The 23576-nt window shown below is 40.0% G+C and overlaps 1 protein-coding gene across 1 annotated transcript in view; it reads left to right on the top strand.

Annotated features, from left to right (window-relative positions):
• The window catches only part of ASXL3 (ASXL transcriptional regulator 3), a 148328-nt gene that overhangs the window by 19082 nt on the left and 105670 nt on the right, over positions 1-23576 (top strand). Inside the window, exons 2-3 of the mRNA XM_074944427.1 lie at positions 7145-7227; positions 19092-19094. Coding sequence (XP_074800528.1) covers positions 7145-7227; positions 19092-19094 — 86 coding nt within the window. The remainder of the gene's footprint in view (positions 1-7144; positions 7228-19091; positions 19095-23576) is intronic.

The raw sequence follows: 23576 nt of genomic DNA, 5'->3' as shown, positions 1-23576 counted from the left end.
CTAAAAGAGACTCTCTGGTTGCTAATAGTAATAGAGCTCATGCTATAGTAGAAATGGAAACAAAATTCAGTGTTTCTTGTCATGATATTTGCCTTTGACCACAATCTTGCAAAGCAATCTAGTAGCATGGACCCTGTGCCTATGCAAAATCCGGTTATAGTCAGTGGGAAGTGCTGGGATCTGTGGTAACTGATCCCAAAGCAGGTTCAGGATCTCAGTCATTTAGATACTTAGCTTGTCTTACTAAGTGATATAATGGGAAATCAAGCCTGAGGATTGATTTTACTCATTGTGACAAAAATTTTTACTTGCTACAGCCTCTGCAATTTAAAGGAATAAAACAGTTGTGCTGTTCTGTTGTATATTGTATTTAATTGTAACATTTATTTATTTTGAATTCTAAATGCAAGTGTGCCATTTATTTTGCTTTTTCAAAGAGCCCTAGCTGCCATTACAACAGTTAAAATGTGGCATTATAGAAAAAACAGCATACTCAAAACTGGTCCAGTTATCCCAGTCCCAAAACCAACATTAAACCAGCCAATCAAAGCTGTAGAACAGAGAAATCATCCATCCTACCGGAGAGGTCCATTCTCTCTCTTCGCCTTCATCAAATGTCTAAGGAACTGGACAGGTCTTCCATAGCCTGAAGGTCAGCATATTGGGGCAGTTTCAGACCAAGATGGGGAGTAAATTCCAAAGTTGATATGCTGACAGAAAACTCTCTGCCAGCTGTTTTCCCCCAGGGCAACTGAAGGGATTGCAGCTCATATGTCTCTGCCGACTGTGGTGTTGGCTGTCTGAACTTTTAGGGTCGCATATCCTAAGCCACTAGGGCTTTATAGGTCAATACCATTAATGCCACCTAGAAACTAATAGGGAGCCAATGTGGATCATGATATACATGTGCAATTTACCAATCAGTTGTTAAATTTTGTGTTTGATATACTTAGAAAACCTGAATATACTATATTTTTATCTCTATCTAATTTTGCTTTTATTACACCTTCATACTCTTCTGGCCTTCATTCTACTGTTTCATTTATTTCCTATAATAATACAGGAGTTCTCAATTTTTTTCACAGTATAGACCACATTATTAAAAAGAAAAAAAAAAGTGTCGCAGGGACATTTCCCCTTCCATTCACAATTGTATAACATCACTATGGCAACTATAATTGCTCATATGGAAAAGTAATATTGGGAAAGTTATTAACATATTTTTAGTGTCTTTTAATGCAGTTTAGCAGCTGGAAATGAAGAGAGCTAGCATCATGTGACCATCCAGCTATCTGTAGACCACCAGCAAGCAAGTGCTCCATGAACCACAGTTTGAGAACTGCTGCAATAATCGTGGTGTACCTTCCTTTGTTGTCTTCATTCATATTTTCCTCCTTTTACCTTTCACTCTGTTGCATTCTTTTTTTCACATATTGTGTCCCCTACTTCATCCCCTTTGTCTCTTCTTGCTTTTCCCATCCTCAATCCCAGCCCAAAATACTTCTCAATCTCTCTTCTAATCGATTTATCCATCAGTCTCTCCCCTCACAACAGAAGGCTTTGAAGTTTTAGCAGAAACCTAATAGCCAGAAGGCTAAATCTGCTGACCAAAAACCAATACGAAAGGTTTGTGGGGGCCTGCCTCCCCTCGGCCTGTCTATGAGCAAACAGCTGAGAAGGAGCAGGCTGGGATTTTTGAGGATACTATCTCTGTACCCTTGCATGGGATTCCATCTTTCTATTAATTAGCTAGCTAATAGGTCCCTAAAAACTTGAATGTTCTCTGTCTACTGAAAGGAAGAAAGAAATATTCATTCTGCTCTCCCCATCCATCCCAGTGCCTCTTGGCTGCATGCATGGGTCTGTCTGTGCTGTGTAGGCCTTCCCCCAGTAATTTGGCTGCTTAGAAAAAGGGGCTAGCTGGTATCACTTCTACCTCCCTCCCAGCCTGTGGTGTTTGGGTTTTTTGGATGGTCTTTCCTAGTGTGTTGCTCTAGTGTTGTTGTGGTTGCTTGGACTGTAGCTTTGCCAAGCAGCAGCAATTAAATGTACCTGATTCTTTTCAGTGTAGCTGCTGTTCACAGGGATCTGGATGTATTAGTGGAAAGCTTAGCAAAGCTATGAGCGGCAGCAGAGCCGTGGGAGCAGCCTTGTTTAGGGAGACAGCACTGTATCAGTTTACATTGGCTTCATATTAAGAGAGCTTTTTTTCTGCAAACATAATGGCTAGAATCTGCAGGAGTAGATGGTACTTGTCTGCAAAAGCTTCCTACTTGCCACATGAGAATAGTGTTCTTGAGTTCTGTGATTGCTAAAACTGTAGTTTGCACCACTGTGTGTCTTCTCTGTGTTTGTGTTGCTCAGTAATGGCTGAATTGCAAACAGTTGAGCAGATTTGATTCTGTGCATTGAAGGGCAATTGTACGCATACGTTTAAAAAAAACCAGTGATACGTTACATACAGAGATTATCTGCTGGCTTCATTACTGCCAAACAGATTATAAGGGTACAAAGTTGGGAGGCTCTGTTAATACAGAGAAAGATTGGAGCTTTATACAGGAAGAACTAGATGATCCCGAAAACTGAGTAGCAGAAATTGGATGACATTTAATACTACAAAGTGAAGGGTCAGGCACTTAGGGTCTAATAATAAGAATTTCTGCTATAAGATGGAAGTTCATCAGTTGGAATTGACAGAAGGAGAGAGATCTAGGTGTGTGGTTGAGCACAGGATGTCTGAGTCACCAATATGATGCAAAAAATGGAAATGTGATCCTAGGATGTATCAGGCAAGGCATTTCCAGTAGAGATAGAGAAGTATTAAAGACATTGTGCAAGGCTCTGATAAGACCTCATTTGGGATATTGTGGACAGATTCTGGTCACCGTTATTCAAGAAAGACGGATTCAAACTGGAACAGATTCAAAGAAGAGCTAGTAGTGAAGTTTGCTTGCTGGGATCATGTGGGTATCTCATGCTTAATTCTCTGCCATTGCAGTAGCCTTGAGTATTGGTGCACCTTTATCCCTCCTATTCTGTACCTATGGAACATAATAGTTTAATCTCCTGTGGGCTGTGATACTTCAGTCTAAATTTGGTTGTTGGATTTAGTGTGTGGGTGCTCTGGCTGTTGGTCAATAGTATACAGGAGCATAGGTGCTGACTCTGTGGGTGCTCTGGGGCTGGAGCACCCATGGGGGAAAAAATTCAAAAGTACCAATTTGTCTCCTGGACCATTAATGTTTATTAATAGGTCTGTTTTCTACTAGTAGCTCTCAGAAGTGCTATGTGACAGAACCTGGGTTTGGTTCAGAGTCCTGGTCTCTTCACTATCCAAATCAGCAGGGTGTGGGTGAACTACACAAGTATCTTGGTGACCTCTGTACTGAACCCCCAGCTCTCTTAAGGAGTGTCATGATGGGGTTCAATGGGATCTTCTTAGTCGGGGTGGGCAACCTGTGGGACGCACGTGGCCCGTCGGTAATCTGCTGGCGGGCTGTGAGACAGTTTGTTTACATTGACCGTCCGCAGGCATGGCTGCCCACAGCTCCCAGTGGCTGCCATTTGCCATTTCTCGCCAATGGGAGCTGCGGGAAGCAGCTGCCAGCACATTTCTGTGGTTCGCACTGCTTCTTGCAGCTCCCATTGGCCGGGAATGGCAAACTGTGGCCACTCGGAGCTGTGGGCGGCTGTGCCTGTGGATGGTCAATGTAAACAAACTGTCTCATGGCCCATGGGCTGCAGGTTGCCCACCACTGTTCTTAGTCCTTCTTAGATGGTGAATTTCATTGCTAGTTATACCTAATGTGGAAGAACGAATGTAGGATCCTCAGGGATACAGTGCAAATCATTCCCTTCCTTCCCTGCCCTTAAGAAAATATGTTGGGATATATCCCAAAGAACTAGGGACAGGAAGACTCCTATTTTTCATGACTGTAATTTGACTTGCTCTGGGGTCCTAACTATTAACTATAATCACAGCATTACCAGTCATTGCCCAGGTCTAAGTAAATTCCCATTCTGAGGAGATGAATGTTGGATAATGAGGTTGGGGAATAGGAGAAAGATTTAAAACAGGAAAAGTCTTCCTCCCTTGCCCTTCATTACCTTGTCTTACCAAGGTGTTCATAGCTGCATTAAGCTATTCTTTTTTATTATTTTACGTGTCTTAGTGCACAATTACTAGTTCAGTTTTAATCTTTAGCATTATTGTGAAAATAACAATTTTTTTGCGGGGTGGGGAGTGCGCCGTGGAGGTATGCATTGTTGGTGCATGTATTAGTTCAGTCTGTTTGTTAGCTCACAAGCTTCTTGATAATAATGCTGTATGTGTGTTGTTCTGTACTGTCATCTCATCCTGTTTTCCATAGGTAGGTGGGGGAAATCATAGACCTTCATTGAATTGTTTCTTCACCTAATCAGTTTTACTTTCTTCAAATAATAAGCTTCATTAAATTAAACCTGTTTAGTTTTTTCTTTCACAAGAAATACTAGTTACTGTATTTAGCTAAAATAGTCGTCTTAATAGTTATGAAAAACCCCAGACATAGGGAACACTGACTTCTCATTCAATAGTATTCTAAATCAGGAAATGTTTGCTCTTCACTTAAGGTAATTTTTGTGGGGTGTGTGTGTGTGTGTGTACGTACACACTATATATATATATATATTATATCTGTTCTAAATGGTTAGATGAATACAATTACACTTATCAGGATATATGAGACCACAGCCCACACTGTGCATCCAGTGATTAAACCATTTCCCACAATGGGCAATTGTTCATTCCAGCACATTCAGCCTTTCTAACATATTCTCCATTTTAGTATGTCATTATATCTAGAATGTATTTGCTTCATACTGTGGTATTTAAAAGCTGTCTGGTGGAGTTGATTAAAATCTCTGTAGTGTTATACATATTGCTTTGTCAGTTTTGTTTTGTTCTGTTTTGTTTTGTGAAGATGATCTTCTGTATCCATGTGTCTGGCTATTGTTTCCACAATCCGTTCAGTGCAGCTTCCTCAGCACATACTGCCCTCCCTTCTCCCACTTCCCCAGACAGGGTGATTTCTGATGTTTTGCGTAGCTTTATTGTTTCCTTCCCACTGTCATCAAATTCACACTGTAATACTTGGCACTTTTACTTCCTTTATAGAGTAGGATGTGATGTCATAGAGAAGGGGACAGGGCTACCCAAATTTTCTCAATTACAGGGAGGAGCTGCCCAGGTGTGCTGAGGGGCCTGTACTCAGGAAGAGAAACAGGGAATCCTCCACAGTGAGTAACCCCACTTTCAAGTGCACCCAGTTTCCTTCATAGCCATGTCCAGTACAGTGTAGTTTCCTCTTCTGCCCTTTCCAGTTTTACCCAGTTTGCCCTCTGGAGTGTTCCCAGTTCAGTTCAGTTTCCCTTTTCCCCCTCCATTTTACTGCACATTCATTTTACTTCTTCCTTTTCTGTTAACTCTCCTCTCTTCCTTACTCCAAGGGTAATATTTTCCTTTTTTGCCTCTTGATGTTGTTAACCTCCATCATTCTAGTCTTAATCTTCACTCACATTGTCCTCTTTCCAGTGAATTAGACTGTCCTATTGCTGCTACTTCCTGTTTTGTCTATAGTTCCTCTCCTCTCCCTTGTAATTATCTCTTTCCAAGCTCTTCACTGATCCCTTTGCCTCTTTTAATTACTTTCCTCCCTACTTTTCCCCCTTTCAACTCACCATTCCATTTTCCTTTCCTGCAAGTTCCATGTATAATCTTTCCTATTTACATACACATTGTTATAAGCTCAGTTCAGCTCCCAAACCTTTCTCGTGCAGCCCTCGTTTCTGCGTTTTTCTTTTGTAGAACTAAAAGGTAAAGAATAAGTTTGTCTGATATGGAAAACAGTATGGGGCAAGGGATTTGGTAAATAGTGTTCTGAATTGGAAAGGGGAGAAAAGGAAGCTACCAGAACTGTAAAATGGCAGGAGGGACCTGGGGAGCTCAAGGGATTGGTAGAGGTTATGGAGGCTTTGGCTCCTCTAGGTCACCTGCTTGAATTACAGCCCTGGTTAGTAGTGATTGAAAATATTCACCATCCAGTCTTCGGTGACTTATGTGATATGTTTTGGTGGTATGTCTCTAGTTCCTAGTGGACAGGTGTCCACGTTACAGTAGCTACCATCACAATTGGCATTAATTGGTGACTAGTAAAGAGAGGCAAAGGATTGAATGAGCATGGAGACCAAACTAATTTCTCATTTGCCAGAGGTGGAAGTGCAAGTTGTTACTGAGTCACATTGGAAAGACACTGGGGGGAAGCTTGCATTGCCATTGCCTGTGCTGTACCTTTTCTGTTGATAAAGGATTTCAGTTTCCAGGGCTGTCAATCTGGCACCTAACATGAGCAAAAGAATGGCAGAAAGAGTCAACTGGCTAAAACTGAAAAGGGACAAAAAGCAAATGACAAACTAGAAAATTCCATGCCAATTGGTCTGAATTGGGATGAGGAGTGGATTAATTCGGGCTCAATTGGAAAAGGCAAAGGAGTGGAAAACTGAGCTGAACTGGAAAACATACCGCACTCGAGTGAGTCATGTGGCATCTTGTGTGCTTCTGTGACTGTTTTGACCACTTAATTTTTCATCATCTTAAAAACAAAAAGCATTTAAAATTTGAAACCTATCATGTCACTTCTGACAGTGACTCCTCCTTTGCAAACAGAAGTTTTTAGCCTTTTTTGTTTCTGAGGTCATCATAAGATGTAAGCACAGTAGTTCAGTGACCTCATACTGTTTTTAAAGTAGTGAGCAAAAACTAGCAATCTCTCACTCTTTTTTTTCCCCCCTGCCTCAGAGAAACTGTACTGCAGTATTGGTGTCCTCAAATAGGTTTCACATTTTAACTCTTTTTAGTTTATTTTGTATCTTTGGAAGAATATTCCCATGCATTTCAGCAGATGATGCACACAAGCAGCAAGTAAATCTCACTTTTTCTGCAGTGTCCCGGACTATATCTGGCCTTCCAACAGATGGAGGACTCCAGTCTCAACACTGCAATTCCCCCTCCAAAAATAATTAGGAAAAAAGTGCATGAACACATAACCTTTCAAATTCACAGAATTATTGTATCTTAGTTACACATATATATATCATTTCTTTTTAGGCATTGGAAAAACACCCCAACTCACCAATGACTGCAAAACAAATACTGGAAGTCATTCAGAAAGAAGGGTTAAAAGAAACAAGGTCAGTATTTATATGTTCAATATCTCTTACGATTTCTTTGAAAACAATAAAATCTAGTATTAGTGAGGCCTGTATGCTATTTCTAAAGTAATATGCACTGGCTAATTCAGAATGTCAGCGTGTGGAAGCTTATCTGACTTTTTTAGTTTGTAGTGTTGTAGCAGTGTGTTGGTTCTTGGATAACAGCGAGACAGGGTGGGCGAGGTAATATTTTTTTATTGGACCTACTCATCTTTCACCAACAGAAGTTGGGCCAATAAAAGAGATTACTTCACCCACTCTTTTTTTTTAAAAGGTTTCTTAAATAGTCATGTGACTCAACTTATTGCAAAGTGATTTGGATGCAGAAATGGTTTGCAATGGATAAACCCCTGGAGGATGAGCAGGTTGGGGTAGTGGGGTTTGATCCAAAGTCCAATGAAGTTAATAGCAGTCTTTCCATTGGCTCCAGTGAGCTTTGGATTGAGCTCAAAGCATTCTGCTTCAAGTGGACACACAGCTCCTATTCCTGAATCACAACTGTGAGGTGATCTACGCTATAACTGGGAGCTTGGACGTGACGACAAAACGACAGATTACTCTAACAGGAAAGGAGAGATTAGTTTGGGGAGGAAAATAATAATAATGCTCAAGTACATGGTGCATTTTCTTCTTCTATGACTGGTGTTGAGGGATAACTGCTCAGAGGGAATTTCTCTTCAAAGATACTGTGTCAGTAGGTGTTGACCTGTGGCAGCAAAATAAGGTAGGCATTTGCTTCTATTTTAATTACATCCTTTTACTGTGGCTCCTAAAATGTAGGGCAAGTGAGCTTTTAAAGACAACTAGTCTAGTAGAATAGTAATGCATTATATCTGTTATTTCTGAACTTATACTGTTTACCCAAAAGAATCTTTCCTGGGTATTGTGTTATGTTTCTTGTCATTCAGAAACATTTCCTAAGAAACAGAAGGAATAATGCAGTGCAGAGTCTTTCACAGTATATAGCCATGCAGCTTACTGGTAAACTAGATACAAGGATGTTGTAAGATATAATAAGTGTGTGTTGGTGGAATGAATAGCAACAGGCATAGTATTATGTAGACGTGGAAGATGCATTTGCCCCCTAAAGTTCTGCAAATGTAGTTCAGAAATCATATAAAATGTTTGTGCCAGTGCCAAGGAAGAAGGAGAGAGCCTTAGAAAATAAATGTCTGAGCTTAGGCTCTGTGCCACAAGGATATGCAAACAACAAAAAAGTCTCACAAAAGAAATCACTTGAAAATTGTATATTAAGATACTCCACAGCAGTAAATGAGCTACTGATTGCTCTTTCAAGTCTTGTAACATGATGCTACTGCACTTTGGCTTACAATTCTATTCTACTAATTCTTGTTATAATAAAAACACTTCTTCATACTTCTTAGAGTGTTTTTCTCCCCATCGTGGTGTATTAAAGAGGAAGCAGTGTACAGAGACTAGGTAGGAGGTGAAGCTAGCTCTTTAATATACTTAAAATACAGAAAACAGAAAAACTCCTTTTGATTGTAAATATAAATAAATCATACAAGAGGAAGAATAACCTACTAAATGGAAAATCAGCCTTGTAGTAATGCACGAACTCAGCTTGACAGGCAAGAAAAGGATCAGCAAGTTTTCATTTCTGTTTGATTTGTATTGTGGTTCAGTATGTATGTGCTGTAAAATGAATACAGCACATGTGTGGATAATTAGTAGTAACTAACTATATGGAATGTCATGTGTGGTGATGAGCATTCCTACTATTGAAGGCAGGATAAATCCCTATATTGTCTATTCTTTAACTGGGCCCCAAACTGAGGAGCCTAAAAGTTATGATTGTTGCAGTTGTCTGGAAATTGTGACTTTTTTTTTTAGAATCGAGTTTAAATTTAAACAAAGTTTGGATTAAGTGTTTTCTACTGCATTGAAAATAGTTGAAATTAAGTGCTCATGAAAGGTATTTGACTGAGAATGTTGGTTGTTAAATTCCTCTACTAGAGCAGCAGGCTGTGCAAACTTATCCTATTTAGCCATGCTACTTTAACTGTAATCTGCAGGGGACCTTTCTAGGGCTAACAAGGCACTTTAGTTTCCATGCTGCTATCTACTGAGACTTACAAGTAGTGGTGGATTTTGTGATGAGTAGTCAACCTGTACCCTCCCCCCGGGGGGGGAAAAAAAAGAGCTGGAATGAGACCACCAAAGTGTCTTGGACCACTGAACAGCCTTCATTCTTTGATGACTTTCTTTCAACTGGACTGGATTTGAACCAGCAGTGAAAGGTTATGTATCCTGTTCCCTCTTCCTTATGCTGATATGTTTATCAGCAAACCTGTAGCAATTCTGGGCAAAGTTCTCTTAGAATTCTCTTCCAGCCTTTCCAGTGTATAGTGAACAATAGGACTGCTCAGTTCAGTCATTTTGCATGTACATTGCAAAAATAACTACGGGTAATCTAAAATTTCTTGCTGTATTAGCAACTCAGAATTAATAACTTTTAGGTTTTTGCAGTTTTCTTGTTGCCATTAGCGGCCAATCATTAGGACTCTGTGGGCCTTTTAGTCCCTTACATTTATTTCTCTTTGATGTTATAAAGATGTGGAATTCCCCAACAGTTTGGTTGTTTTTCTACCCAAATTAAGTCCAGCAGGGAAAAAATTTAAAAAACAAAAACACTAGCGCAAATCCAGGTGCACCTCAAGGGAAAAACAAACAAAACTATGGTCATAAGCTGTGCTGCAGAGTGCACTTGCACAGATTTATATCTTGTTTGAGATGCATGTTTCAGTTTTGTTTTTGTTTTGTTTTTTAAATATCTTTCCTGCTGCGACAATCACTTGTAAAAAGATCATCATCTGGCCAATCCTCCTCTCTGTACCTGGAAGGAAAACCAACTTTTAAGGTAAATAATTTTGGGGCCTAGAAGCTTGACATTTTTCTTAACTAATTAAAAGAAATTATTTGTGTGTCTAAATGTAAGCGTTAGCAAACAAAGCCAAACTGACATCCCTTGAGACTGTAGTCTTTTATCTACAGAGCAGGTGTAATGCATGCAACAATAGTGCAAACTTCAAGTTTACCTTTCATTGTACCTCAACCTTATTCTGAAATAATTGCTTTTCTTGGAGACAGAGTAGTTTAGCTATATGTCTGTTTAAACACTGGCCTCTCTGCTGAGATTGCAAATGAAGGTTTCGTTGTGCTACCTGGCCACTTTTAACTGGATTGAGAACACCAAATTATTTTATGTAGGCCACTAAGCAGTGGTTTAATGATAACAATTTTTGGATAGTACTGACATGAGCCAAATTTGAATTGGTGATTGAGAGAGACTTCCTGCTCCGTTACCAACTTCCATAGCTTTCCAACCTACTGTTTTCCTCATAAAAACAAATGAAATGTGTATGTAATTGGAGATTATAGTTAGTTTTATTTCCTGTGACTTGTATTTTAGTTGAAACTTGTATTTGCTGTAATGTTTCTTATAGCAGGCTAAGTCAAGAGGGGATAATGAGAAAAATATATGGATTAATTAAAACAAACACTTGCGTTCTAATATAATTTTTTAAAAATCGAGATAAAATCCGCAATGATTTTAAGGGTAGACGTTTGATTTTGAGAGATGTCAGAATCAGTATAAAAATTACATCATAGGAAACATCAGTTTCACATCTTGTAAAGTTTCAAATGTCCAGGTGTAATTAAAAATATGTGCTCATGTTGATAAGGACCTGTTATGTGTCAATAGGTTTCTTCTTTGAGAGAATTTTTCAGGCAGTTAGAGAACAAAATTAATGTTCTGGCAGCCATTCACAATGATGACTTTTAAACGGAAGTTAACTTTGTCAAAAGTTGTTTGGCTTCCATACAGTGATGAGCTGCCAGAAGCTGAAGAACCAGTTCCTTCAGTCGCTCTGGGTCTTCGGCGGCACTTTGGCGGCACGTCCCTCAGTCGCTCCGGGTCTTCGGTGGCACTGAAGGACCCGCCGCCAAAGTGCCGCCGAAGGCCTGGAGTGCCACTGGGTGAGTACAAATTCTCAGGGGAGCTTCCCCAGCCGAGAGCTCAGGCGGGACGGAAAGGACGGTCCCGCGGGCCAAAGTTTGCCCCCCCCCCCCCCAAAAAAACCAGTTCTAAACCGGCTTCAAAATTTAACAACCGGTTCGCATGAACCGATGCAAACCGGCTCCAGCTCTCCACTGCTTCCATATTTTCTAGTTTATACAGTTTTGCTGCAGGCTAGTTTAGAGTCCAGGCAATATAATGTAGTGGGGAAGGACTTGTGAGAAATCTTTGGGCAGAACCTGTTCTGATTATTTTCAGTTAAAAAGAATTATAATGGTAATTTGCGTGAGTGTAGGATGGCAAAAAGGATTCTGAAAGGAATTGACTCACTTGCCAACAGCAGGCAATTTTATTATTAGAGAAATGTCAAAGGGATTAAAATAATTACCAGAAACCTAGTAGCCAGATATGAAGTGATAGATGAAAGATGAGGAGGGGTATACCACTAGTGATGTTCAAGGGGAACGCCCTGATGAAGAATTCAGCCCCACCACTATCCCCAGCTAATGGGAGAGGGTGTTAGGTGTTGGGATTTTTACAGTCGGTACTGATCCTGAGCTACTTTTCAGTGCTTGTTCTCTTTTATTAGTCTCAGGATAGTAATTGTCTGATATATGTGATGCTCCATCACCCCTGTAGCTGTTGGTTGGATTTTTGGCAATTCCAGAGGCTCCTGGCTGCTGTGAGGAGAGAGAGGAGACAGCTCTTGGCTACTGTACCCCTCCTGTTGCCTTGACATTTTTTTTTTTGGCAGGTGGGCCGGTGTGGGTGGGTGGGTCTTCTGGGAATAACTCCATGCCTGCTTTTGCTGCTTACAGGTTTCCTAGGTAGCATCATCAAATTGACAGGATTTGTGGCAGCTTCACTACTGCTTACGGGGTTCAGAACAACAACAAACTGAGCTAGAGCCACATCATTTCACTCTGTTGCTGTTTGAGGAAGCTATGAACAGCAACAGAGGCAGTGGACCTCGCTGTCTGCAGACTCAAGAATACAACACGATGCTGGTTACATTAGATTGACATTTGAAAGGACTAGAATCTTTTTCTTTCAATTGAAAGTTTAAATTCTGCCAAAATTGATGGCTTGGGCTCCCTTACTCAATGGGGAGTACTTACCCACTGGCCAAGGGCAAGTGGATTTTTTTTTTAACTCCTGCAGTGCATACAGGATTCCTTACAGAATGCGCCTAGTGCTTTACATAAACTTGAAACATCAAATAAGTATATTTTCATTTTGTTGAAAAATGGAAGCCAGTTTGGCTTCCCAAAAATGAAAAGGCAGCTCATTCCATAGTCATGAGGTATATGTGCTAAAAGTACAAGCTTCAAATATGTCCGAATTATATTTAGGACAGGTAGTGAATCTGCAGGCTTAGATCTAGCAGTATGAGTTACTTGTTTTAGTTAAAAACGAAACAAAACAAGTGGTTCCCAAATAAAAGATTGGAACATTATGAATCACAGATTCTCTATCTCCTGTTCTTACTTGTTACACCTCTGGTCATCTACTGATTGTCACTTTCTGACACTGCAGTTTTTCTTAAGCCTTTCTGGAGCAGTGCAAAAGCTATCATAATGTACAAAGCTATATTTAAATTCTTACCCCAGATAACACTTACAGTACTAAACTGCACAAAATTACTATGTCCCTGCTACATACAGACTTTCCAAAGATGCAGTTCTTCTCTGAAGAGCGTGTTACTTTGTGCAGAGACACTTACAGCCACAGTGGAACAGAAAATTCAGGTCCTCAGTAAGAGGAGAAGGAAAAAGACCAGGGTTTCAGAGTCTTACTGTAAAAAAATAATGGTTATTTTAACATACATATTTTTTGTTTCATTGCAAAAGGTATCTTTGCATCCAATGGATGAAAAATACTATTAAATGACACCTCCCACCCCCAGATAGTAACTATCCCCGATTAGGGCCGGCTCCAGGCACCAGCGAAGGAAGCAGGTGCCTGGGGTGGCCAATAGAAAGGGGCAGCACTCTGTCTGTAATTGGGGCGGCATATCCGTGTCTTCGGCGGCAGTTCGGTGGCGGGTCCTTCACTCCCTCTCTCCCTCTTCAGCGGCAATTCGGCTGCAGGTCCTTCTTTTTTTTTTTTTTGTCTTTGCCTCTTGGGGCAGCAAAAAAGCTGGGGCCAGCTTACGTTTATATAGTTTATGTTTAACACAGTACTGTACTGTATTTGCTTTTTATTTTTTGTCTCTGCTGCTGCCTGGTTGTGTCCTTCCAGTTCCAAATGAGGTGTGTGGTTGACTGGTCAGTTCATAACTCTGAGGTTCTACTGTGCAAGTAAAAAAAAATCATAGGTCTGACTCTTTGGAATGTACTATGAAATCTTAACACGTATTGGAACCTGAAGTCAGTTATGTGATTCCCTCCCATTTGAGTCCAGAAACTGAGAACACTGAAATATTAGTCTGCAGCCATTCATTCTTATCACATGAGTTTTTGGGGAAAATTTCCAGTCAAATTGTGCCAAAAGTTTTGGTGCCGAGGACTCTTGTTCATGCCCTGTTTCTCCCTAGTTTTGTACTTCTCCTTCTGCCTTGCTTGGTAACACTCAGAAATTCACTCCTACTCCTTCCTCTCTTGAATAGATTAAAGAAAAGGTTACTCAACAGGAGTTAAAAGGGCAATAAACCAAGAAAAGGGGGGCAAGAAATGTTTAACTTTTGGAATGTAACATTAACCCACAGGTCCTGTATTTCTTTGCCTTCCTTGTCTGTCACACTCAGGATTCTGAACTCTGGGGCAAGATCATTTCTTACTATTCTTGCTGTTAAAGAATATTTGACCTGAGTATCTTCAAGTAACTGTGACTGGCCTATTACTTTTACTATTACTGTTATTTCAGAACAGTGGTTCTCAACCTATTTACCATTGTGGGCTGCGTCCAATACTACCTGTATGGCCCTGAGGATGTCACATGGGCTGCATCTGTGTGCTGATTGGGCCGCAAGCGGCTTGCAGGCCACAGGTGAGAACCACTGCTTCAGAAGAAGTAAGAAATCCTGCTCACTCTGCTATTTTTACTGCATTTGTAACTTACCTGTAGAATTCTTAACCCTACCTCTCTTTCCTTCTTGACTTGGCTTCCCTCTTAGTTACTACAGGAAATGTCAATTCAAGTCCTTCTCCCTCAGAGAAGGGGCTCAGGGAAGGGGGTTCAGGTGGGGATGCGGCAGGGGGCTCAAGGCAGGGAGATGAGGTGCAGGAGGGGTGTGGAAGGGGGCTCAGAAAGGGGAGTTGGGGTGCAGGAGGGGTGCGGGATGTAGCAGGGGGCTTAGGGGAGGGAGTTGGGGGGCGGGGTGCAGGAGGAGTTCAGGCTCCAGTCCACTGCCGCTTACCTAGAGCGACTCCAGGGTGGCATGCTGCGCCGCTCCGGGAAGCGTCTAGCACCATGTCCCTGTGGTCCCTGAGGGTGGAGGGGGGGCGCAGAGGGCTACTCTTGTTTCCCTTCCCTCGCCTGTGGGTACCTCCTCCGAAGCTCCCATTGGCTGCTTCCCGGAGTGGTGTGGTGCACGTGGCGGTGGCAATCCCATGGGCCAGATCCAAAGCCCCAAGGAGCTGGATCCGGCCCGTGGGCCATAGTTTGCCCACCCCTGTGCTAGAGGATTTATGCTATTTGTGCAGAAATATTACACCAGTATGTTGCCTGGAAGTAAGCCTACAACTTCATCTTTTACCTGAGAAGAGCCATCAAAGGAGCACACCTAACCTTATGCAGTTCTAATTTGTCCATTGATAAATGACACCCTCCCGTGTCAACCTAAACAGTATGCTCACCAGACTCTTTAAGCGCCCAGCTTCTAAGGTGAAACAAATGGAGTGGATCCTGGAACATTTTTCACTGCACCAGTTTTGTGTACAAGGATCTGTCCATTCCCACCCCCAAATGTCTTGAAATAGAGACCTTGTCACAGGAGGTAGTGTCTCTGACCGTCATTATGGGTTTTTTTTTTTCTGGCTTCAATCCCAGTACTGCTGTTGTGTCCTACAGAAGCTGTACCTACTGAGTATCCTCGTATGTTGCCTCTGTCTTGTCTGGTTATGGTTTCAGGTTCTCCAGCAGTTTCTGATCCTCTCTGGAATCAGTGCATCCAAAACATACAAGACTCTTTTCATTCCCCTGTCCTATTCAGTTAGTTAATGAAGAGTCACCTGTTAAGTGGATCTCCTGGGTTGGTAATAGGGACAGTGGACACTAAAGACCTTATTTTGAGTTCAGAATGAGCCTGAGGAAATGATTCTTTTCAGAGGAAAAAAATGTACATCAATTTCCTTGAATATAGGGCTTTTAGGAAGGCATTGGTAGACCTCAGGGACTCTTCGGAATCTCAGGGGACTCCATCTGGGTCACAGCTCTCATGTGGGCATTTAGCCGTTCTGTCTCTGTTAAACCTATTGAATAAAATTTTAAAAAGCACCAAAGTCCCTCTAAAGTCACTGGGATATAGGTTCCTAAGTGATGCTGGTGCTTTTGATATTTTACCCAGTGCTTCTACATCCCTTGATCTTTCTGCCAGTTTCTCTTTAAGCCTTTGAGTTCTATGTCCGTGGCGTTGCTGACTTTAAAAACCCTTTCCCAGTCGCTGCTTTTCTGAAAATAGGGTAAATGAGCTTGGCAGCTCTGTTCTCTTTACTGCCAACCTATTTCTGGATCTCCACGGTATAGGGAGTCTTTCTTCCTTTCTCCAGTAGTTTCAAGGTTTCGTCTTGGTCAAGAAATACTATCACAGCCCAGTTTTATTCTTCCACTCAGAATAAAAAAGAAAACAGCACGTGGCCTTTGACTGTTGTTGAACCTTAACATTCAGCTTTGAAACAATGAAGGATTTTTGGTCTTTAGGGTCGTCTTGTTATGGGAAGAGCCAAGGATGGGGACCAAAACCTCTAAGGTAACTCTAGTCTGCTAGATGGTATTTGGGAGGCCTATTCAGGTGAAGGAGCACATTGTTTTTTTCAATGTCAGAACCTGTTCTGCCTTGGATGTAGTCAATCTTTGGGACAGAGAAGGGGACATTTTGGTGGAAGAGATAAATAAAGTTTGTGTGCGCTTTTTTTCACCTGGTATGATTGAATTACTGCATGCGCATCAACAGATGCAGTTTTTGGCTATGGAGTGATGAGAGAAGTTGTATCTGAGCAACTTCTACCCATTCTTTCAATGAAAGACTGCTAGAAAAATCCCCTCTTGGTCCTCCTTCAGGTACCTTCTCAAAACTCACCTCTTCCATAATGCATACAGCAGACTGCAGTCTGATTATGGCAATGCAGGTGGACAGCTGCAGTCACTGCAGAACGGTGCATGTCAGATTACATTTGCTACTCTGTCTCCACCGCTCTCCTCCTGGCCCTCTTGTTTGTCTCATATACCTGTTACTTGTCTTTTTTTACACTGTAAGCTCTTTGGGGGAAGAGACAGTCACAGAGTATATGTTTGTACACAGGCACAATGGAACTTTGACATTGTTGTGGTTGTATTCCATTGCAGACAGGTGAATTGGAGTTGCAAAGACTACAGTTTTTAATTGTAAATGTTTCTGAATCTTGGTTACACTATTCTGGACTCATAATTCTAAAATTCATCATTTTAGGCATATTTTAATGTATTATATTTAAGCCACTGATGGCTTATTTTAGTTCACTTTTATGTAGAAACAATCCCTAATTTGTATATTTTAACACTGCTTCTCTCCATTTTGGAGTGCTAAGGAAGCTTTGTCGAGGGGCTTTAAGGAACAGTGCCAGAAAATAAGTTGTTTCCATGAACATTTTTGATGCAGTTTGATTGTTGCTTCTGTTTGTCATATGAGAAATATTTCAAATTGGTGTCAGTTGTATGTTTCTCTCAGATATAAATTTAAGTTCAACTTTATTATCATGTGGGTTAAATTTAAGAGGGAGTTTAAAAGACAATTGGCATTATGTATTTGTATTTATAATAGTGGATTGGGACCCCATTGTACTGGGCACAAACACATAGTGTGAAACAGCTTCTGTCCTGAAGAGTTTACTGTATAAATTGACAAGGCATAGGGTGGAGGGCAAGAGAAACATGGAGACAGGTGGAGTGACTTGCCTAAGATCACACAACAGAGCTGAGAATGGAACCCTAGTCTTGTGACTCCCAGTCAATACGCTGTCCACTAGACCTTTCTCTGTGTGTGCATATATGTATAAATACATAAAATAAACAGGATAAAATACAGTTTGTATATATAATAATATAGTTTGTATCCTGTTGTAAATTGACTGTATGTAGTTGCTGAATTTGTAGGAATAAAAAGCACCAAACTAAAAAAGCACCGGTCACTCCATCACTTGCCCTTAGATCTTTAAGAGTTGACATCACTTACAATATTTTTTAAGGCTTACCCTTCTGCACTTTGGTGCTGATCATCAAAGAATTTAAGCATGTGCTTTAGCGAACTGGGGCCTTAGAACAGTTGATTCTCTTACTTAAGATGATGGATTTTATTCTTTTCGGTTAACATTTTTGCTTGTAATTTGTTCAGTGCTTCATTTCTCCACCTAGTGAACTCTGTCATACTACAGGCTGATGTGTACAGCAAACATCTATCCAACTTTCATAGAAGTTATACAAAATACTGTTGCTCGTTTTCTAAAGGGTCAGCAATAAAATAGTTTATTTTAAATCAAGAAGTAACACTGGAAAGTACTACACTATGAAGACTGTGAAAATGAGAATGTAATCTGTATGAGCAGCTTGCTTTCCTAGCTATAATGAAAATATATTTTTATTTTACTTATATAGTTATTTCAGTTTTTGTTTACCAATTCTGTTTTTTCCCCAAGGGCTAGATAGGAGTGTTAAGTGCTTGAATCCTGTTTAAAGGTAATATGTGCTATATTGTAGTTATACTGCAAAATTATAACACACATAGTGAAAGTGTGAAGATTTTACAGTTAATCCATGTTTAGTTGTAATTGGAAACAGTAGTACAGTTACAGTTACATTTTGTGATGTGCTAAACATATGTCATCATTTAAGGTCTGTAAAGCAAACACATTTTGTCTTTTAATATGTCCCAAGTCTCCATTGTTACTGTGTAACCTGCTGAAATTAGGATCCACATTGTGTATTAGTGCCATATTGCAGACATTACTTTTATCTAAGTATGGAGGGAGGGAGAGTAAACAATAGTTACAGTGAATAATGACTATTAATATAATATTTGATAGTCTTATTTGTGACATTTACCAACTACATTGGGTACAATAAAAATCAACACTTCTTATTGGTCCAACCCCCCTATTGTTTGGAGGTGGGAAATAGGCATCAGCTGTGAAAATTAAAGTTGTGTGGCCCTTTCTACAAATTCCATGCTTAGCATCCTTTTCATAGTGAAATAGAAGGTGTAATGTTTCTATATTTTCGATGCTTTATGTAACACAGGCAACCTGTGTTCATCTATCCTTCGTCATGGTTAATAAAATTCAGTTATAGAATTTTTTGAGAGGCCCGAATTAGTAACTAAAAAAACTTGTGTGGAAATGGAAACTAGAGTATTGGAGTCCCCAAATGCTTACTGTCCCTTTAAAATGTATACAGATTGTGTCAAGAACAGCTTTCAATGTTTTTTCTGGGAAGGTGTAGCCTCCCTTTAGCAATATAGCAGCAAAAGTTGATTTTACAATTCTTTTCTTTCCTCTTAGTAAAAAAAAAATCCTCTTTAAATTTTGCATCTTTTTTAAGAGAGAGAAATTAAGATTTTTTACAGATATGTACAAATCCCTTTGTACACACATGGAAGTTAAAGAGGGAGAAAGTCTTACTAGATCAATAATCCATTCCCCTGCCAGTGCAAGTTTCTTCCCTGTATCCAGTGGATACTCCAGTTTGGGTTTAAATGACTAAGTGGTGTTTTTTTCCCTAATTTAACAGATCTTACTTTTTGGGGAGCAGTTTCCTGATACTCAATCTTAGAATTTTCCCTTGCTTAATTTAATCCTTTTTACCTATATCCAGTCAAAGTGTATGTTCATCTGAACGCTTTGTTAACTTAACCACTATTATGTGAAGGGTGATATGTTCTCTGAGGTTTGTCTTAATCAGCCAGCTTTGCCAACATCTCCTGGTTAAGAGGAGGGAGGCTATAAATTGGTTTTCTAATAATATGAGCCACTTATTGTCCAGAGCTCTTAGCATTTTAAGAAATCTTTAGTTCATTGAGGTTTGATGGTAGACAGAGCTTGTGAAGGCCGATGCTCAGCTCAATGGCTGTCTGTCTGTAATGCAATAACTTTTTAACTTCTTATCCAATCAATCCAGAATTTCAGAGAATTTTTCAGGCCTCCATGGTCAGAACTCTCTGCTGCTGTTAGGGAAAATCTGGAAACTGAAAGGGGAAAAATGGGGGACACATGGAACCCTGACAGTTGATTAGCACTGCCACAGCTGTAAACACCTCTGTAATTGACTATAGATAAAAGGACTAGTTGGTGGCACCCATTAACACCCGCCAGCATCACACTACTCAGTCTTGTCTGTTGTCCTCCCAATAGAGTTTAACAGATAGATACCTTCAATGATTTATATCTCAAAAAGAAAGAAGACAAACAACTTGGGGGAGTATGGGGAAGTGCACACAGTCCCTGACGCGGGGGATTCTGGTATGGGGGGAAGGGGAATAGAGAACAACCTGGCAGGGGGAAGATTAGGTGATCCAGATAAGGGGATTTGGGGGGACACACAAAGCCTCTACCATGCAGGCCTATCTTAACTGATGTGCACTCGGGACACTTTCACAGGGCTTCCATCTCAGGGGCCCCCCAGCTACTGGGGAAAAAAACCAAAATAAAACTGAGTGATGCTGCAACCCTGTGCACGGTTTAGCAGGCAGTGCCATTTACTCAAATTTGGCCCCATCTGCTCCTCCATCACAGCTGGGGTCAGGAGTGGCAATCCTAGCTGGGACAGGAGTGGAGCACTGAGCCAGGAGGTGTGGAGGAGGGTGCACAGCCAAGAAGGTCATGGAGCAAGTTGCTGTGCTTTGGGGTGAGTGGGGAGTATTGGGAGGCCGTGTAGGGGGGGCAAGTGGAACACGGGTGTGTGTGTGCGGGATTGAGGGCTGGAACGTTGGGGGAGAGGGGGATGTTGGAGGTTGTGGCCAGTGTGGCTGAGGTGTTGTGCGGCCGTGGTGAGCAGGATATATTTCAGGGCTGCTGGGATGTGTGTGGCAGCTGTCAGGCTAAGTGGGAGCTGGTGGAGAGTTGTTGAGGTGTATATATGGGATAGGAGGGGCATTCTAGGGTCTGTTTCTGAGACGTGTTATTCATACACTGGTATATTTTAACTTCCAAAACAGCTTTGTCAGGGTAGATTTGATTTAAATCACTAGTTAGGAAGACTCAATTTAATCATGGATTTCTACATAAAAGTGCATTCTTGTTGGTTGTTATAATCTTAATACATATTCTTCACAGGTAGAGGAACTTCATTAAAATATTCCCAAACTGGGTCTCTTTTATGGCCTGCTGCCATTATAGGTTTTCCCTTCTAGTGAGAGAATGTTATGGTAGATCTAAAATCAATGAAGTCTACATTCAGAAAGGCCTCAAGAATTCCGGAATATGCTGCTCAAAAAGTTTCACTTTTGTTTCTACTGCCTGTCCCTCCCTTCTCAAATTTATCTCCAGACTTCTCCTTGTCCGGATCGATTCCGCCCCCAACAATCTTCTATTCATTGAACTTTTTGAAACTTTGCACTTTTAGAGAGAGGTAAAGGATTGACTCTCTGTATACAAATTTGCAGAGGGACAATAGGGTTGAGGTCTGTTATTTCTCACCTCTACATATTAGTTATTTATTTAAAAACATTTTTGCTGTTAGCAAGCATGTTATCTCTGGAGACAGAAATCCACAGTTTGAGAATTGCAAAACTAAGCATCTCTGATGGTATCTTCTAGACTGAGCACTGAGTCCCATTGGGTAGATAGAAAGATTAACCTAAATAATCTATACAGAAGCCCTGGAGCCCCATAAAATTGAGTCCCTAATCCATGAACTATTGGAACTCATTTACGAAACTTTTCTTAAACATTACATGAATATATTCTCATATAAATTATTATACTCATATATATTATTATACTCATATAAATTATATATATATATATATATATATTATTACTAGAATTAGAATTTATAATCCCTATTCCATGATGAGATATCTTTGAGCTATAATGTATCTTAATTAAAACTATCTTTAGATAGGTTTTTTCCTCAAAAAGCATTTTATCAAAAAAATCAGATTAAAATAAAAAAAAATTGGATTTTTTTTTTAAATCATTGATTTTTATCCACCCTGATCTCTGTGTAGAAATAAAACCAAAAATGACTGCAGGAATTCTCTGTACAAGGACTTTGACATAGATCAAGTGTAACTCTTCAGGAACGTATATAATACACTTTAAATGCAGCGTTTTTTATTTTGTTTAAAGCTAATTAGTGCTGTTTTCTTCTCATATTTTTCTCTATTCTTATACCAATCTCTTAAGTTACTGTGAGATCAAATTACTTTGTCCAATTTTAGTGTGAAAGCAGAATTAAAATGAAAAGCAATTCATATGCTGATATGGAAACTTTTCTTAATTCCTTACATGACGTTATCTGAAAGAAAAAAGTGTACTACTTAATATGCAGTTAGTTTTTGGTGAAGCCACATGAAATTTTCCCATTTTTTGCATGTAATTCACATACAAATCAGTATTTATCAATAACGATCACTTTGATATCTGAACACTGAAGTCTCAATAATCCTTTGTCTGGCAAATATTCAAGGTGTAAATGGGAGGAATTGACAAGTAGAAGCCAATTTTTTACCTTTGTGAAAAGGATTAATGAATTTAAAAAAAAAAAAATTTAGAGACATTAACATCCTCTGACCTGTAGTTATTCAAACAGTAAAGATGGTATGAGAAGATAGAAAATGTTCTTACAGAGTGCTCTTTTGAGCTATTTGCCTTGACAGGTAAATGAGACAAAATAGGTTCTCTTTTTCTCATTCTTAATGGACTCTAATTTACCTGCAATTGGAGAGCAATGGAATTTGGAAGCTTATCTGGTAGAAGATGCTTGCTCACTAGATGGAAACCAGAAAAATGTGTAGCTTCTATAGTCTCTCCCTCTCAGTATATAGCCTTCATAGATAAAATGTTAGCTTTCACCTGTTTCTCTATGGGACTGCTTCAGTTATTACTGAGATCAGTTTATCTGCTTTTGAGAATCCAACCAAGGGCTAACATAATATTCTTTCTTTTAGAAGAGCTTGAAATACCTTCATGTCTATCAAATTATACATATCTCAAGACAATTGTTCATTTGTATTGAATATAACCGTTGTTTTCTGCTATTTGTTAATTTCTTTTTGCTTGTGCTACCAGTCCATCTCTTTGTTTAATAGACCATTAAAATACTTTAAATATCTAAGTCAATTAGAAATTGAACCACATTATCTGAAGAATGACACCCTTCCTTTACAATTACCCCAGCCAAAAAGTAAGAGACTATCTAAGACGTCAGGTCAGGGAAGGGCTGGGAAAGAAAATTGCAAAAAAAAACCTGCTGCTGGCTATCATCTTTTCTCAAGAGCTACTAAACTTTGGTCATGTTATTGGTTGATAGCAAGTGAAAATCAGCCCAATTTCGACCTCTCCCTATATGTTAAACATCAAAAAACCTCTCTGGTTTTTGCAAGAGTGTTACAAAATTGTAAACCTAACCAGCTATATCAAAATGCCATTCCACCAGATAATGTATAGAAATGCATGAACTAAGGCAGTGATATTATGGAGAGAGCTGCTGTTCCTAGATTTGCACTAGAGTGATAAAGGTTAAGGAGATCTGAGACATCAAAGTACGGTGAGGGTTGTTGTGCGGCAACCTGGTCTATAATCTTAGCTGGAAGAGGAAGATTAGGTAGTTAGCCAGTTGTCATTGTCAAGTGCTGATAATTTCCTGAGAAAAAACTTCTTTATGACAGCAAACTGCCTTTTCAAAGGGAGGCATTGACATTTTTTCACAAGTACAGTATTTCTTCCATATTAGCTCTTTTTATCCAGGAAGACATGGATCCAAATAACACATTGTGACCTGAATCGTTCCCCCTACTTCTGGTATCTCAGTGTCAGTGGCCAAAACGCAGCCAGAGAAGTCTTAGTTTTTGCCATATGTGGATGTCTTCTTGTATCTGTGAGATGTAGTGTGGTCAAAACCCATTCATTTTTTTATCCACAATGTAACTTGGAAT

This window comes from Natator depressus, chromosome 2 (assembly GCF_965152275.1).
Source record: "Natator depressus isolate rNatDep1 chromosome 2, rNatDep2.hap1, whole genome shotgun sequence".
In the NCBI taxonomy this organism is placed as follows: Eukaryota; Metazoa; Chordata; order Testudines; family Cheloniidae; genus Natator; species Natator depressus.
Note: the sequence above shows the minus strand (reverse complement) of the source record. Positions and strands in the feature narration are given on the sequence as shown.